Source organism: Grampus griseus, assembly GCF_964374135.1.
Source record: "Grampus griseus genome assembly, chromosome: 3".
NCBI lineage: Eukaryota > Metazoa > Chordata > Mammalia > Artiodactyla > Delphinidae > Grampus > Grampus griseus.
In genome coordinates this window covers 165097711-165115074 of record NC_139019.1, presented here as the reverse complement: position 1 = coordinate 165115074, position 17364 = coordinate 165097711, and the positions used below count along the sequence as shown (strand labels likewise).

The window sequence follows — 17364 nt, the reverse complement described above, 5'->3', positions numbered from 1 at the left end:
TTGGACTTTACAGGCCATAAGGTCTGTGTCACAGCTCTTCAACTTGGCCATTGTAGCAGAAAAGCAGCCATACAAATGCATACACGTGCATATGAATGCTTGGGGCCGTGCTCCAAGGAATCTTTTATTATGGATACAGAAACTTGAATTTCATAGAACTTTTTCACGAAATACCATTTTGCTTTCGATTCTTATTTTTCTTTTCAACTGTTTTTAAATGTAAAAACCCTACTTAGCTGTGTAAGAGCAGGTGGAGGGCTGGCTTTGGCCCATGCCTGGTACAGAGGGTAAGAGCATAGATTCTGGAGCCGAGTGCCCTGGGTTCGAGTCCAGTGCTGTGATCTTGGGCAGGTCATTTAATCTGGCCATGCCTCAGTTTCCCCAGCTGTAGTTCCCTTGCCTTTAGGGTTGTAGGGAGGATTAAATGGGTTAATATATGTAACTGTAGGAAGTTGTATGTGGCTTTTATTTTTTATTTTTTTTGCGATACACGGGCCTCTCACTGCTGTGGCCTCTCCTGGTGCGGAGCACAGGCTCCGGACGCGCATGCTCAGCGGCCATGGCTCACGGGCCTAGCCGCCCCACGGCATGTGGGATCCTCTCAGACCGGGGCATGAACCTGGGTCCCCTGCATCGGCAGGCGGACTTTCAACCACTGCGCCACCAGGGAAGCCCCAGCTTTTATTTTTTATAATTAAAAAAATTGTAATTACAGTTAAAAAAACATAAAAATTTACCATCGTAACCATTTTTAGTGAAGTTCAGTAGTGTTTTAAGTACATTCACGTTGTCGTGCAACCATCACCACCATCCATCTCCAGAACTATTTCATCTTGCAGAACTGAGACTCTGTCCCCGTTAAACACTAAGTCCCCCTCCCCCTCCCCCAGCCTCTGCACCCACCATCCTACCTTCTGTCCCTATGAATTTTACTGCAATAGGGGCCTCGAGGTGGAATAGTGCAGTATTTGTCCTTCTATACCTGGCTTATTTCACTCAGTATAACATCCTCGTGGTTCATCCATGGCGTCCCATGTGACAGTGGCTGAGTCCTCTTAGGAGTCATGGTACTTCTGCAGCTGCACAGTCATTGTGGTGATTATAATGATGACGGCGAAATAGCACAGGGTGGCGGGAGAGTGGCGGCTGGAGGCCAGAGTGTGACCGGTCTCCATCCCCCACCTGGCACAGGGACCAACGAGTGTCTGGACAACAAGGGCGGCTGCTCCCACATCTGCAACGACCTCAAGATCGGCTACGAGTGCCTGTGTCCTGAGGGCTTCCAGCTGGTGGACAAGCACAGATGTGAAGGTGATTCCCGAGCCCCGGCCCTTTCCCTGGACATGGGGAAGGTCAAGCCCTCAGCCTCAGTTTTCCCATCCATTAAGTGGGCGTGGGCACCGTCCCCTCTGTACAGGGCTGGTAGGAGGCCAGGTACACGGGCCAACTGTCGCCGGCTTGGCTCTCAGGGAGGACTTGCTTCTGGCCTTTGGGGATTAATAATTAAGAAAGAAATCTCAGCTGACTCAGCTTGGCCCTGCTGGCTGTGCCCTGAGGTGAATGGTGAGGTCGGGGTCACTGTTAGAGGTGACACTTGGCTGTTTCCAAGATTTTGTTGGTCAGAGTCCCTGGCCCTGGAGGTCTTCCCCAGAGGGGATGAGCTATCCCCCATTTGATGAGCTGTCCCCCATTTGCCACTGGAATGCACGGCCTTTGGTCAGAGCCCATCGCTCCATCTGCATCCCATGGGGAAGATGCCCCAAATCTCTCTGTGTCCCATCCCGCAGACATCGACGAGTGTCAGGACCCAGACGCCTGCAGCCAGCTCTGCGTGAACCTCGAGGGCAGCTACAAGTGCCAGTGTGAGGAGGGCTTCCAGCTGGAGCCCCTCACCAAGGCCTGCAAGGCCGTGGGTGAGTGCAGGGAGGCGGCGGGACGGGGAACGAACGTGGTGGGGAATTTTATCATCTGAACTTTGCACCGACTGCAGTGACCCGGGGGTAGACCATCTGCTCCGGAGGCCTTTGGTAGGTGAACACCACAGCCTAGTTAGGAATCGGGCTAGGGAGCTGCCCACACCTGTCCGGCTTCTCTGAAGATGCAGATCAATCCCGTGGGGGATGGTTTGTAGCCCCCAGTCCCATGAGGGGCTTCAGGGCACAAGAAGTGGAAAGCCATGGCCTGAACAGCCTGCACCCCCTCCAGCTAAAGGAACTTATATCAAAAAAAGTAAATCCATTGAAAAGAGACCAAAATATAATTGTTCATAATGAAACAAAATAGTACAAATCACTGAGTTTCTTCTACCTGACGTTTAGGTTAGAACTGCAACCATGCACTAATTCTTAGAATCACCTAGATCAAGGGATCCCATGGTTTTGGAGGCATAGCTGTCCTGGTGAAGTTGACAGGTCACCCAAACATCCTTTGTCTTCTGTCATGTTCTGCTCTTGCAGTGTGATTCCAAATGAGGGCCAGTTTTGCAGAAATATTTTAGAGCTGTTTCCCCTAGGGCCTCTCAGTCATCATCCCTTTGACAGCTCCCTGGCTTCCCTCTGTTACATCCCCATGTGTGAAGCCCTCCAGGATTTGAGATTTCATTTTCATCCCATTCTGTAGGGGCAGGTCCCTACAGATGCCATCCCAGCTGGAATGGTGTCATGGGAAGGGATATTCTGAGGGGGGTCAGTTGTAGAAGGCTCGGTGTGTTGGTGGATATTGATGTCATGGTTATAGCACAGCCCCCAGAGTCAAAGTGACCCAGGTTCGAATCCCAGCTCTACCACCCACTAGCTGTGTGACCTTGGGCAAGTCACTTCTCTCTGAGCCTTAATTCCCTTATCTGTACAGGGAGCTGACAACAGCCGCTGCCTGTTAGGAGGGTGAGGGTCAATGAGAGAAAAACGTAGGAAAAGCACTAAGCAGAATTCCCTGACATTAGAAATCACTTTGTTTACATTTGCCGTTATCATTTCTTCATCTTACGTTCTTCAATGTAAAATGCTGGGGCCCAGATGTTTTCAAATGTAGGTTTTACTATTATTCAGCTATGGTGAGGCCAACAGACCAAACCGGGGTTGTGGGAGAGCCTTTATTGTGGTTTCTGTGGGAAGGAACAGGCGAGTTTGAATAATTTCAGTGGTCTCTGGGGAATAGACGCTGGCCCTTGTTGTCTGGCACCTGTCCCTGGGGTGACTAGGGAAGGTGGATAGTGGGCAAGAGTGTGAGACCCCAGTAAAGGATGTGGCGGGGTGTGGGCTGGTTAGTTTGCATTTGAAGTGAGTCATTTACCATGTCCTCCCCGATCCACATCAGAACCACTTTGTTAATACCCCAGGCAGGCATCCTGGTGTCTCCCCTGATTCAGTCAGACCCTGCAGGGTGACAGTGGAGGCCAGGGTCCCTTTCACTCTCCTGAACTCCCCTTCCTGGCTCCCCAGGCACCATCGCCTACCTCTTCTTCACCAACCGCCACGAAGTGAGGAAAATGACTCTGGACCGCAGCGAGTACGCCAGCGTCATTCCCAACCTGAAGAACGTGGTCGCCCTGGACACGGAGGTGGCCAGCAACAGAATCTACTGGTCCGACCTGTCCCAGAGGAAGATCTACAGGTGAGCCTGGGCCCCGCCCCGTGCAGCCCCAGTCCCTGAGTGGACTGAGGGCCCCTGGAGCTGACACTCTCCTCCTCTCCCCTCAGCGCCCAGATCAACAGAGCCTCCAGCTTCTCTTCCTACGACACTGTCATCAGCGAGGATCTCCAGGCCCCCGATGGGCTGGCAGTGGATTGGATCCACAGCAACATATACTGGACTGACTCCATCCTGGGCACCGTCTCAGTGGCTGACACCAAGGGTGTGAAGAGGAAGACGCTCTTCCAAGAGAAAGGCTCCAAGCCACGGGCCATTGTGGTGGATCCCATCCACGGGTGGGTATTCCCAGGGCTGGGGGCACAAAGAACACGGGTGGGGTTCATGAACCGATTAGGGCTCCAGGTGGGGGGAGGTTTGTGCTGAGGTAGACCAGACTGAGTTGGATGCGGGCTGTCCCGAACCCCGGGATGCTCTCGATGTCAGAAAAGAACAAGGCCCAGGGCTTCCCCGGTGGCGCAGTGGTTGGGAGTCCGCCTGCCGATGCAGGGGACACAGGTTCGTGCCCCGGTCCGGGAGGATCCCACATGCCGCGGAGCGGCTGGGCCCGTGAGCCATGGCCGCTGAGCCTGCGCGTCCAGAGCCTGTGCTCTGCAACAGTAGAGGCCACAACAGTGAGAGGCCCGCGTACCGCAAAAAAAAAAAAAAAAAAAAAAAAGAACAAGGCCCAGAATGTGGGCCTCCCCACCCATCCTATGGGGGCCCTGGGGGTCGATGCCCCACCATGTCTTCGGTGTCACCTGAGGTGGAATCAGACCCTGAAAAGCCCTGCCCTATGGAATAGAATCCAAAATCAGAGATAAAATACTGATTTAAATTGATATTAGAGGGACTTCCAGGCGGTCCAGTGGTTGGGATTCCACGCTTCCACTGCAGGGGCCGTGGGTTCAATCCCTGGTAGGGGAACTAAGATCCCAGTGCCAGGAGGTGCAGCAAAAAAAAAAATTTATATTAGAAATGAACACTTGTTAGAAGTTAGAAATTTAAATTCCAGTGTATTATACGGCAGAGTATCCTACACTGAGACGGGATTGCAGAGATGTTTAAAAACGCTCTGGGACAATGTTAGCCGACTGACAGATCACCGCCCGTGGATCACCCTCCTCGGGGTCCGCAGGCCCCGTGGCTGACTCAGCAGCTCCAGTGTCCCCAGGGACCCGTGTCCCCTGGCGGAAAGCCTCTGTCCTCTGTCACACGTACCCTGCACCTGCAGCACACACCAGCTGCCCCGGTACATCATGTGTGGCATTTCACAACCCCAGGATGGGCAGGATGTTCTGGCTGCAATAACTGGAGAAAAGGGAGCATTGGGCCTCAGGGAGAAAATGTTGGCAAAGGCGCACTTGGCTGTCCTTGCATGGTGTCCGTGGCTCAGAACGGACAGACCCCCCTTGGGGTGAAGGTGGGCATGTCAGGTCCTCATCAATCAAGACTAATGCTCTCATTTGGTGGAGGGTCACCCGGTCCACCCTACTGCCAGCAGAGAGAGACACCCTCCCCGACACACTCCACTTATCATTATTTATTTTAAAATATTTATTTATTTGGCTGCGCCAGGTCTTAGTTGCAGCACGCGGACTTCTTAGTTGCAGCATGCATGTGGGATCTAAGTTCCCCGACCAGGGACTGAACCCGGGTCCCCTGCATTGGGAGTGGGGAGTTTTACCCATTGGACCACCAGGGAAGTCCCACACGCTCCACTTAGATGCGTGTTGTGTGCTCTGCTATTGATTGATTGATTGCCTCGCTGCATGGCTTGTAGGATCGTAGTTCCCTCAACCAGGGGTCAAACCCGTGCCTAGAAGCTCAGAGTCTTAACCACTGGACCGCCAGGGAGTCCCCAAGTGCTCTGCTTTTGTGTTTCTTCTCCCCACCCCCAATAGCATGGAACTCTTTGCCCGACCTGGCTCTTTCATTTGGCCTATGGGTTTCCTTCCCTGCCAACCCGATGGGCCATGATTTATTTAAACTGCTCTCCAGCCCCTGGAAATTTAGGTTTTTACCCCCTGCCTCATACAAAGTAGCCATGAATACCTTTGAATGCCTTTGAAGGTGAGTCGCTGCAGTTTATCTGCAGGATAACATTCTAGAATTTGGATTACAAATAGGTCTGAGGGTACTTACATGGACATAGCCTCAAATTGTCCTTCCAAGCAAACATTGTGATACTGACCCTCCCGCCAGAGGCGCACCCTAGGACCCGTTTCCCCACACTCTCACCAAAGGGTTTTCCATCTTTGTAATCATGATGGGGAGGGTGTATTCCAGGGTAGTTTTAATTTGTATTAGGTCACTTGTGAGTTAGCCTGAGCATCTCTTCAGATGTTTAAAAGCCTTTGGAGCGACTTCCCTGGAGGTCCAGTGGTTAAGACTCCGAGCTGCCACTGCAGGGGGCACAGGTTCAATCCCTGGTCGGGGATCCTGCATGCTGCAGGATATGGCAAAAATAAATAAAATAAGATAAATTAAGATTTAAAAAAGAAAGAAAGAAAGAAAATAAAAGCCCTTGGAGATCCACTTGTAAGTATGGATCCAAAAGAATTGAAAGTAGGGACAGAAACAGATGTTTGTACACCCATGTTCTTAGCAGCATGATTCACAGTAGCCAAGTGTCCATCTGCAGAGGATTAGATAAACAAAGTGTGGCATATGCATACAGCGAAACTTCATTCAGCCTTAAAAAGGAAATCTGACACCTGCTACAACATGGATGAACCTTAAGGACATTATGCTTAGTGAAATAAGCCAGTCACAAAAGGATAAATACTGTATGATTCCAGTTATGCGAAGTCCCTAGAGGAGTCAGATCCATAGAGACGGAAAGTAGGAGAGTGGGTGTCAGGGGCTGGGGGAGGGGGATGGGGAGTCAGTGTTTAATGGGGACAGAGTTTCAGTTTGGGGAGAAAAGAAAGTTCTAGAGATGGATGTTGGTGATGGCTGCACAGCAGTGTGAATGTACTTAATGCCATTGAATTGTATACTTAAAAATGGTTAAATGCTAAATTTTATGTTATGTGTGTTTTACCACAATTTAAAAAAATCTCTCTTTGTGTGTGTGTGTATATATACATGTATGTATATGTAGGGGTGTGTGTGTGTGTGTGTGTGTGTATATATATATATATATATTTGTATTTAAAAAGCCAAAAAATTACCCCCTCCCAAATTTATTAAAAACCCTTAGAAAGCAGTGTTCAGGGTGCAGATTCCAGGGCCTCAGTCCCAACATTGGAATGAAAACCTCCCTTTGTTCTCAGACGTCCTCCAAATCCTGCCAGGTCTCACCAGGTGTGGGCCTTGAGGGCAGCAAGGTCAGGGAAGCAGAAAGAACCCATCCAGAGTCTCCCCAGAACCAACTGGGAGTCCTGGCCTGGCTGCTTCAGGGGCAAGCAGCTCTTCTGGGTAGGCAGAGCCTCCCTCCCTGATGTCCTCCTGTCTGTCCTTCCCGCTGTCCCACCAGCTTCATGTATTGGACAGACTGGGGAACCCCCGCTAAGATCAAGAAGGGGGGCCTGAATGGCGTGGACGTTTACTCGCTGGTGACGGAGGACATCCAGTGGCCCAATGGCATCACCCTGGGTATGTTGGGAGCACAGTGGTCCTGTGGGGTCAGGCACAGTCTGGAAGAGAGGAAATGGCCACGGGCCTCCCTGAGATTTTATAACCTGAAACTCAGCTCCCATTCCCCCACATACCTGCATGCGGTTCAGGCTCACACATGGGGGTGGGGATGGGGGCAGGGTCTGAACTGCTTTCCTGGGCGCATCTCTGCTGGGTCCTTGGGGGTCTCCCTCCTGTGGGGAGCAGCGTGCCCAAGCCCCAAGCACCGCCCCCCGCATCACGTGTGACCACTCCTTGTCCCCCCCCACCCCCATCTTGGATTCTAGATCTTTCCAGCGGCCGCCTGTACTGGGTCGACTCCAAGCTGCACTCCATCTCCAGCATTGATGTCACCGGGGGCAACCGGAAGACCATCCTGGAGGACAAGAAGAAGCTGGCGCACCCCTTCTCCTTGGCCATCTTTGAGGTGGGTGCTGGGGGCAAGCGGTCGCTGCTCCCGTGCTTGCGGGAATTCACGGTCAAGTGCTGCTGACTGAGCATCACTTACATACAAGGCGCGAGCGCTCCTGCTAACAGGTCCACACACATCGTGTAGTCATTCAAGCCCAGACTAGGTCAGAAAACTGCTGGTGACCATGAAGAGGTCTTAGACCAGGAATTAGGGATTTCCCTGGCAGTCCAGTGGTTAGGAATTAGCACTTCCACTGCAGGGGACCCAGCTTCCATCCCTTGACGGGGAACTAAGATCCCTGCAAGCCGTGAGTCAAGGCCAAAACAAAAGGATGCTGCTCAACACCCTGCAAGAGAATGGGGGTGCCCATCAGGAAGGCTTATGTGGCCCTAAATAGCATCCCAGTGGGGAAACTCTGCTCTAAAGAATGTTGCTGTACAGTTGACCCTTGAACAACGTGGGGTTTGGGGCACTGACCCTTCACACAGTCGAAAATCTGAGTATAGTTTAGAGTCGGTCCTCCGTATCCAGGGTTTTTTGGTATCTGTAGTTCCACATCCGTGGATTCAACCAGCTGGGAATCGTGTATTTACTACTGAAAAAAATCCACGCAGTTCAAATGCATGTTGTTCAAGTGTCAACTGTATTCGTAAACCCACGTTCAAGCAGCACGATCCACAAAAGCCAAGAGTTGGAAGCAACCCAAGTGTCCATCAGTGGATGACTGGATAAACACAATGCGGTCCATCCATCCAATGACATATTATTCAGCCTTAAGAAGGAAGGAGATTTTGACACCTGCTATAACATGGATGAACCTTGGGGACATTATGCTCAGTGAAATAAGCCAGGCACAAAAAGACAAATACTGTGTGATTCCACTCATCTGAGTCCCTAGAGGAGTCAGATTCATAGAGACAGAAAGTAGAATGGTGGGTGCCAGGGGCTGGGGGAGGGGTATGGGGAGTGAGTGTTTCATGGGGACAGAGTTTTAATTTGGGAAGATGAAAAAGTTTTAGAGATGGATGGTGGACACAACAATGTGAATATACTTAATGCCAAAGAACTGGACACTTAAAAATGGTTAAGATGGTAAATTTTACATAATGTGTATTTTACACAATTATTATTATTTTTTATTTTTATTTTTATTTTTTTGCCACGCTGCTTGGCATGTGAGATCTTAGTTCCCTGATCAGGGATCGAACCCACGTCCCCTGCACTGGAAGCGTGCAGTCTTAACCACTGGACTGCCAGGGAAGTCCCCACAATTAAAAATTTTTTTAAGAAAAAGAAAAAAGAAATGATGCTACCACCCAGCACTGCTTGTTCCCCAGAGAACCCCAGTAACTTCAAGGGGTGTGGAGACAGTGGTCTGTGTCCCAGCCCCATGGTTGATGGGATCTGTCATCTTCCTTAACTCCCATGTAGGATAAAGTATTTTGGACGGATATTGTCAATGAAGCCATTTTCAGTGCCAACCGCCTCACAGGCTCGGACATTAATTTGATGGCAGAAAACCTGCTTTCTCCAGAGGACATCGTCCTTTTCCACAACCTCACACAGCCGAGAGGTAAAGATGGGATGGCCACCCCCACCTCCACGTCCCTGCCGGCGCTCTGGAATTTTCTAGAAATTTTCTGACCTCGTTCTCACCCTGCCTCCCTGCCTTTTCCGCCACAGGGGTGAACTGGTGTGAGAGGACTGCCCTCCACAACGGTGGCTGCCAGTACCTGTGTCTGCCAGCCCCGCAGATCAACCCCCGCTCGCCCAGGTTCACCTGTGCCTGCCCCGACGGCACGCGGCTGGCCGAGGACATGAGAAGCTGCCTTGCAGGTGGGGGCACCAGTCTGCCTCCTGCCACCCTTGCAGGTCAGCCCAGCAGCCGGACCTTCCTGACCCTCACTTTACTCATCCATCAAATGGGAGAGTGAGGCCCCAGGAGGCCCTTGTAAGGCCTTTCTCAAATGCTGGGTGCATCAGCACTGTGCCTGGCAGGGAGATGGACTCAGTTCACCTGTAAGGTCTAGTTCTCTCTTTCCCAGACCTCTTGGGTGGGGGAGGGACTGGTTTTATTTTATTTATTTATTATAAATTTACTTATTTTGTTTATTTTTGGTTGCGTTGGGTCTCTGCTGTTGCACGCGGGCTTTCTCTAGTTGCGGCGAGCAGGGGCTACTCTTTATTGCGGTGCGCGGGCTTCTCATTGCAGTGGCTTCTCTTGTTGCGGAGCATGGGCTCCAGGCGCGCGGGCTTCAGCATTTGTGGCGCACGGGCTTAGTTGCTCTGCGGCATGTGGGATCTTCCCGTACCAGGGCTCTAACCCGTGTCCCCTGCGTTGGCAGGTGGACTCTTAATGACTGCCTGCGCCACCAGGGAAGCCCGGGACTGATTTTAGTTGCAGACACTGAGGGAGAAGGTGGCCCCCTTTTGATTCTCCTCATCCTCAGAGAAAGTCTCCATTTGGGGCCAGTGTGTCTGTAACACTTAGGAATCTTCCTTTTGAAAAACAACGTGTAATATAATAACATAGATATTGGTGGGTTTGTATTTTCAGTGCGTTTATCTTCAGTTATTTCTTTGTGGCCCATGGCACTTGCTTCCTATCCGTTGTCAGCAGCAGCGCAGCTATCAGTGGGGCTCAAGCTGCAGGGCACTCAGGAACTGTTTATTCTTTCAGAGACTGAACCTGCAGTGACCACCTGGAGGCCCTCCACAGTCAACTCGACAACCGTGGGTCCGAAGCGCACAGCCAGTCCTGAGCTCACCACGGCAGAGTCAGTGACGATGTCCCAACAAGGTAAAGGCTGGGGTCACCCTGGCCCCGGTTCATTGATATGAGCATGTTGGTGAAGAGACAGAGTGGATTTAGTCTTGGCTCCTTTTCTAACTGTCTCTGGCATGGTGGAAGCCTCAGTTTCCCTACCTATAAAATGGAGCTAATAACAGTGCCCACCCACCTTCCTGGAATAGTGGGGATCACATGGGCTTTTTCAGGTGTCTGCCCAACAGGGCCAGGACTAGCATGAGGCAGGTCAGGCACTCCCTGGGGCAGCATCTAAAGGGGGCACCAGGGACTTCCCTGGTGGTCCAGTGTGTAAGACTCTGAGCTCCCAATGCAGGGGGCCTGGGTTTGATCCCTGGTCAGGGAACTAGATCCTGCATCCCACAACTAAGTTCGCATGCCTCAACTAAAGACCCCCGCAGGCCACAACTAAAGAAAGACCCACCCCTGCATGCCACAACTAAAGATTTTGCATGCTGCAACTAAAAGATCCTGCATATGGCAACGAACATCCCATGTGCCGCAACTAAGACCCGGAACAGACAAATAAATAAATAAATATTTTTTAAAAATAAATAAATAAAGGGGGCACCAAAATACCCAAGATTCAAGTAATATTTTAATGCAGTATTTTTTTAAAAAAATTGAATCCTCAAACTATGGCATGTGGGGTCAGCCACCTGTTCTAGTAAATAGTTTGCTCGGAGCCAGTGTCTCAGTGAGGCAGGATCTTGCAAAGTGTATAGTCAGATCCTGTTTTCCTAAAAGTTTTGCTATTTTGGTCACCATGAGGTATTGGCATTAATTTTTCTTTTCTTTTCTTTTCTTTTTTCTTGGCCGTGCTGCGTGACTTGTGGAATCTTAGTTCCTTGACCAGGGATTGAACCTGAGCCCTCAGCAGTGAGAGCGTGGAATCCTGACCATTGGGCCGCTAGGGAATTCCTGTTGGCATTAATTTTGATTTTTAAAAACAATGCAGGGACTTCCCTGGCGGAGATCTAAGATCCCACATGCTGCACGGTGTGGCCAAAACAGGAGAAAAACAAAAAAACAATGCATTATAATATTACTGGTTTACTGAGTTTTGGGGGGACCCCTTTAAATTTAGTGCCTGGGACGAGTCCCTCTCTCTCCTCATCTTAGCCCACCCTCAAGGTCATGATCTACCTCCCCAGCTGGAGGAGGTGAGAGCTGGGCTCTCAGTGAATTGGAGCCCACCATTTGCTGCTTTGTCCAGCAGAGGGCGCCCGACCCCGTTTTTGAGCAGCCCGGAAACGGAGCTCAGACTTTTCTGGCCAGGAGAAAAAAAAAAGGCACATCAGCAAGTTTCAGACTTTTTTTTTTTTTTTTTCCCCCTCAGAATAGCTGAATCCTTTGTTCAACCATAAAGGAGATAAAACAGGAACTATATGGTTGAGGGAGGCCCAGAACCCTTCTCACTTGAAGGACCACTGCTTAAAAAACCGTTTCACAGATGGGCCCGTCGAGGGCTTCTCGAATTTGGCAAAGGAGCCCTTTTAAGGGAAAAATTTTTCAAGGACACCGATGCTGCTGCCCAAAATTATTTTTGTGACAAGGTTTCTTAAATATGCGTAAGTGTAAAACTGCATGTACTCTGTCCACAACACGTGCGACAGCGGATTGAATTAAAACCCAGAGGGATTTGAACACAACCGGAGACGGTCATCACTGTTCACCGGCCTATGTGTGGCTTGGATGTGGCTTGTGCAGTCTTCCCAGCTCACTGGCCTGTTTGTAGGCCTTTAAACTTTCATGTGCACGGCCCCTCACATTGTCCGGCCCAGGTGCACGGGCATGGTTATATAATGAGGTTCCCCCCGCTTCTAATATTTCTTATTAGGTGGGGACAGCTGGCGCAGGACTATGGGGCTTTGGTGCGATGCAACCCAGGCACTGGGATTGCTGAGTATTACGGGGACAGAAGTTGGCCCCGGCCCCATCCAGAAAAGGCTCCTTGTCATCAAATGCAGAAGCAGGTTGAAAAATTCCACCAGTGACCTCGCCAGCCACTGGGAATGTATCTGTAGGCGTTGGTCTCAGGGACCAGCAGTCCCTTCCCCAGTGCCTTGTAATGTGAGGCGAAAGGACCCTCTTAAATTTGCCCCAAATCCCATAACCCCGATTGCTAACAAGCGAGGCCCTGGAGGAAGCCAGCCCGGCTCCTCTCACACCTGGGAGATGCTTCAAGTTCCTTTGAATGTTTGAGGACACTGAGAAATGTCAGGCATTTTCCTTTGCGGGTTGTCATCATACACCTGCTGTGTTTTCCCGCCTCTCACTGGGGAACTGGGCCTCACTTTCTCCCTTCTCCATCGCAGTCCTGGGTGATGTTGCCGGCCGAGCGGATGCGGAGAGGCCCCAGGGCGTGGGTGCTCTGTACATCGTCCTCCCAATCGGTAAGCCTGTGGCCGGTCCTCCCCTGGTTCCCGGGTTCCTACAAAATGATCTCCGTGCCCAGTAAGCCAGTCTGGTCCACCTTTCCTCCAGGAATGGGGTAGCCCTGCTGCGCATCCTGTTCATCACTGGGCCCCCCTTCCTAGCTTCATTTACTTAACAAATATAGTTGAGTGCCTATTGTATACCAAGATTGCTTCCGGGCACTGGGGACCCAGCCCTGAAAGAAACAAACATTCCTCCCCCCACCCCCCACCCCGCCTCGGAGCTGACGGTGAGCAGAGTGGGGCAGTCGATGTGTCACATGGGGGAAGTGGGGCTGGGCCAGGGTCCCCGGTGTGAGTATGGGCGGCCTCACCAACACCCAAGGGATGGGAGGGCAACCAGCAGGGGCGCCTCCTGGTGAGCGGTTCTCTTGCAGGGGGCAGTTTGGAGATTTCTGCTTTCCCCCCCCGCCGTCACCCATTAATCATGGCTTGGTCAGCATCACACCCATTTTTCCTTTTCGAAAAAAGTCCTTTCAAGGTGTCCCTTCACAGAGATGAGAGATCTAAGTGCCCAACAGCTGTGCGCTGTGGGTTGGCGGCTGGGCCCCTTACCTTCCTTGGGGCTGCCGGGGGCCCAGCAGAGCCTGAGCCTCTCCCACCCTCTGAACCAGAATATTTTTCAGACCTGGGCCGGGTGAGCCCTTGGCTGTTCCCTGGATCTGGGGGAGGGGGTAGGGAGGGGACAGGAAGTGCCACCCCAAGGCCCACCATAAAGGATGCAAAGAGGGATCCAGCCCCACCCAAGTTCAAACAGAACCAGAGTACACTGTGGCCCTGTATGTAGAGAACAGTCCTATTTCTGAAAAAGCGGTGGCTCCCATGTGACTAATCACAGAAACAAACTGGAAGAATTGAAAATAGTTGGGTATTCAGAGGGTGAGGCAGGGCTTCCCTGGTGGCGCAGTGGTTGAGAGTCCGCCTGCCGATGCAGGGGACACGGGTTCGTGCCCCGGTCCGGGAAGATCCCACATGCCGGAGCGGCTGCGCCCGGTGAGCCATGGTCGCTGAGCCTGCGCGTCCGGAGCCTGTGCTCCGCAACGGGAGAGGCCACACAGTGAGAGGCCTGCGTACCGCAAAAAAAAAAAAAACAACCAAAAAAGAAAGAGGGTGAGGCAGTCACAGTGGTCTTCAAGCTAGAGATTTGTTATGCTCATAGATAGATTTTTTTTTTTTTTTTTTACAACGGGCAAGTACTGCTTTAAATGCAGAATAAAACCCTTTACAAGTTGAAAGGGCCTGACAGCTGAAGGCAACCTCTCTCCCCTCTCCCTGCAGCGCTGCTCATCCTCCTGTGCTTCGGGACCTTCCTCCTCTGGAAGAACTGGCGGCTTAAGAGCATCAACAGCATCAACTTTGACAACCCTGTGTACCAGAAGACCACGGAGGACGAGGTCCACATCTGCCGCAGCCAGGATGGCTACACCTACCCATCGGTGAGCCGCGCCACTTGGGACCTCGCTGGTGCCCGTGTGTCTGTCTGTGTGTCTGTCATGCCTCCTCAGGGCCAGGTCCTCCCCGGAGAGCAGACATTTTCATGGTGTGGGGACGGGGCCAGAGGATAAGCAAAAGGATCGTAGGTCCGAGGGTGAAAGCCAGAAGGGGGACGGAGAGTGGTTTGTGGGTCTGGGAGGGAGGGGATGCAACTTTAGGTGGGCAGGAAGGCTTCTCTGAGCAGGGAGTGTATGGTGTGCAGAAGGCACCACCTGTGCAAAGGCCCTGTGGCGGAACCCTGCCTGGTGTGTTTGAGGAGCAAGGAGGCCACCAGTGTGACCGGAATGGAGAGAGTGGGGGAGGGTGGGAGGGGACAGGGCAGATGGAGCAGCACCCTCGGAATGAGGTGGGAGCCACGGAGCCACACGATCAGACTTGCGTGGTCACGGCGCTCCCTGGTGGCTGTGAGGGAGCAGGCTGGGACCAAGCAGCGGAGCTCCGAGACCCCGGGGGAAGCCACTGTGTGGGTCCAGCGGGCAATGCGTGGGGGCTGGTTGGCTGGAGGGGCCAGGAGAGAGTGAGGCGTAGGTGGCCTCTAGCCATGTTTACTGTATGTTGGACTGATGGTTTCCGGCGTTTACCGTTTTGTTGACAGAGACAGATGGTCAGCCTAGAGGATGACGTGGCGTGAGCTGCTGCCTTGAGTCCCGTCCCTTCCCGGAACCTGCCGCTGGTCAGTCGCTGGCAGGAAGAACACTTTCTCCCCGGACCCTTGACCTGCCTCAAACCCTTCCTGAGACCTCGGGCGCCAAAAGCAGTGCTGGTGGTTGCAGCCCCGGAGCCTGTCTGCCTTGTCTGCCAAAGCTTTGTTTTATATATTTATTTGTTTGGGAGGCAGAACAGGCTTCCGACAGCGCCCACGGATCGGGTTTGGGTTGCATTTTTTCTTTCTTTCTTTACGCTTAAAAGAAAAGAGGAGGAAGGCGGACGAGCTGGGGGATGTTTCTGAGCTTCTCTCCTCCTTGACGTGCTCTTCCCCCAAGGGAATGATGGACGGAGGGACACGGAGCGGGAAAGCTAGTGGCTTTGAACGCACCAGAGCAGTTGCTACCAACAGGGGCCCGGGTAGCTGCTGCTTCACGTGCCCTCCAGCTCGAGCCTCACACTCAGGACTGGACGTGTTTACCTCTGCCTGCCGAGCTGATGGGATGGCCAGTGTTGGCCTTTGCTCTGCCACCCACAGGTTAGGATCAAACTAGGGTTTTCCAAGCTGGGTTTGCCCTCCCCTTATGCTGGGGAAGGGCCCCTGGTGATGGCTGGATCCAGCCTTCTGGGGGTGGCACCCGCTGAGCCCTATTCATTCACCAAAATCCGGCCATCCCCAGGGAAAACCTGAGCCACCTGTCACCCTTAATATGTATTAAGTGCCTGAGACCCCATTGCCTTGTGCGTGAAGATAGGTGGCTCCGACCTCTAACTGTGTCCCTCTGTCTGGGTGTGGGTGTCTGGACCCCAGCCCTGCCCCTTGCACTTTTTCAGTTTAGTTGTACACTGTGTAAAGTCGACAGTCTATTATTATTTTGCACTGCTTTCCGTTCTGGTTCTGTTCTGGCTGGAGAGAGTCCAGGTCGGTGATGGTGCGGACCTGGCCCCTCTCCCAGCACATAGGGAGACGTGCGTGAGGAGGAAAGGGTCGGCCTGATCACAACTTCAAAGCCAAGATCAAGATCGAGACTATCTGGCTAGTGTTTCCACTTCTGTGCAGATGCCCCCCGAGCCGTTCATTTCCCCAATAAGCTGGTCATGGTTGGCGGGGGGTCCATCTGAAACGTGCATGGCAGGTCTGCCCTGTAGGATATGCTCCTGGCCTCGAGCATTTCGCGGGACTTATGAAACAAGAATGCTTTCTGAAATTGACACACGTATCCCATTTGTTACCACAGAGTGGGGGTGGGGGGGTGCCTCCCACGGAGACTCTCTGAGGGGACTGTCTGCTGTACAACCACAGAACATGGCGGCCCTGCAGGAGGCTGTGAATGCCTTTTCTCTTTCTGAAGCATGTAAATAGATCCCCGGGCAGACAATGGGAGCTTTTTGTTATGTTTGCACTTTGTATATTTGTTGAAACATTTATCACTTATATGTATATAAAAAAAAGATCTATTTATTTTTGCAAACCCTGGTTGCTGCATTGGGGGAAACTGTCTCTGAGACGCCTCGTCTTTCTGTACAAAAAGATTATTCGCGCGTGCTGCGCGCAACGCTCTTCAGGAGAATCAGGTCTGTGTTGTATATATGGGTTGCTTTTCCGGGATGGGTATCGCTTTTTAAACCACTGTATAGAATGTTTTTATAGCCTGAATGTCTTACTGTGATCGATTAAATTTCTTAAAGTATTTGGCTAAACCAGAAGTGCTTTCTTCCTCTGTTCTCTGGCTCCCTCCATCTGTTGAGGGACTAGACTCCCCGGGAGAAGGATCTGGAAAGGGAACATCTCCCCAGATCTCCAGCAGGCTGCAGGCTCTCGGGGATATTGTGCTCAGCTGGGGAGCAGCTCTGCTGGGTGCTTCCCTGAGTTGGGGTTTTGCTAAATTTCCTGCTTGTTCATTCAATGAAAAACGGGCACCTGTTGCGTGCCAGGTCCTGTTCTAGGCGTGTGGGACACTGCAGTGAATAAGAAGAGTCCGTGCCCTTGGGACTTCCCTGGAGGGTCCAGTGGTTAAGACTCCATGCTTCCAATGCAAGGGGCGGGGGTTTGATCCCTGGTCAGGGAGAGCTAAGATCCCATATGCCGTGTGGCACGGCCAAGAAAAAAAAAAGTTATATATATATAAAAAAAGAGTCTGTGCCCTCAAGGAGATGACGTTTTAGAAGAGGAAACAGATAGAAAAAATTATATTTTACAAGATTATTCTGGAAGAATATTAAAAAGGAACTGAGTGGCAGGAGGCTTTTTTTATTTTGGGGGGTGTCGGGGAAGGATTCTCCTGAATTTAGTCCTATTAAATTCGTTGCTAAGATGGAAA

At 51.7% G+C, this 17364-nt stretch overlaps 1 protein-coding gene across 2 annotated transcripts in view; it reads left to right on the top strand.

Moving 5' to 3' along the window:
• Positions 1-16734, top strand: part of LDLR (low density lipoprotein receptor) — a 35972-nt gene extending 19238 nt beyond the window's left edge. Inside the window, exons 7-18 of one of the 2 annotated variants that reach the window (XM_082650505.1) lie at positions 1192-1311; positions 1788-1913; positions 3441-3612; positions 3699-3926; positions 7109-7227; positions 7536-7675; positions 9092-9233; positions 9344-9496; positions 10341-10460; positions 12785-12862; positions 14183-14340; positions 14994-16734. In XM_082650505.1, coding sequence (XP_082506631.1) covers positions 1192-1311; positions 1788-1913; positions 3441-3612; positions 3699-3926; positions 7109-7227; positions 7536-7675; positions 9092-9233; positions 9344-9496; positions 10341-10460; positions 12785-12862; positions 14183-14340; positions 14994-15029 — 1592 coding nt within the window. In that variant the 3' untranslated portion in view covers positions 15030-16734. Of the gene's footprint in view, positions 1-1191; positions 1312-1787; positions 1914-3440; positions 3613-3698; positions 3927-7108; positions 7228-7535; positions 7676-9091; positions 9234-9343; positions 9533-10340; positions 10461-12784; positions 12863-14182; positions 14341-14993 lie in introns of both variants that reach the window. The other variant, XM_082650504.1, reaches the window with a different exon arrangement.
• The last annotated feature ends 630 nt before the right edge of the window (positions 16735-17364 follow it).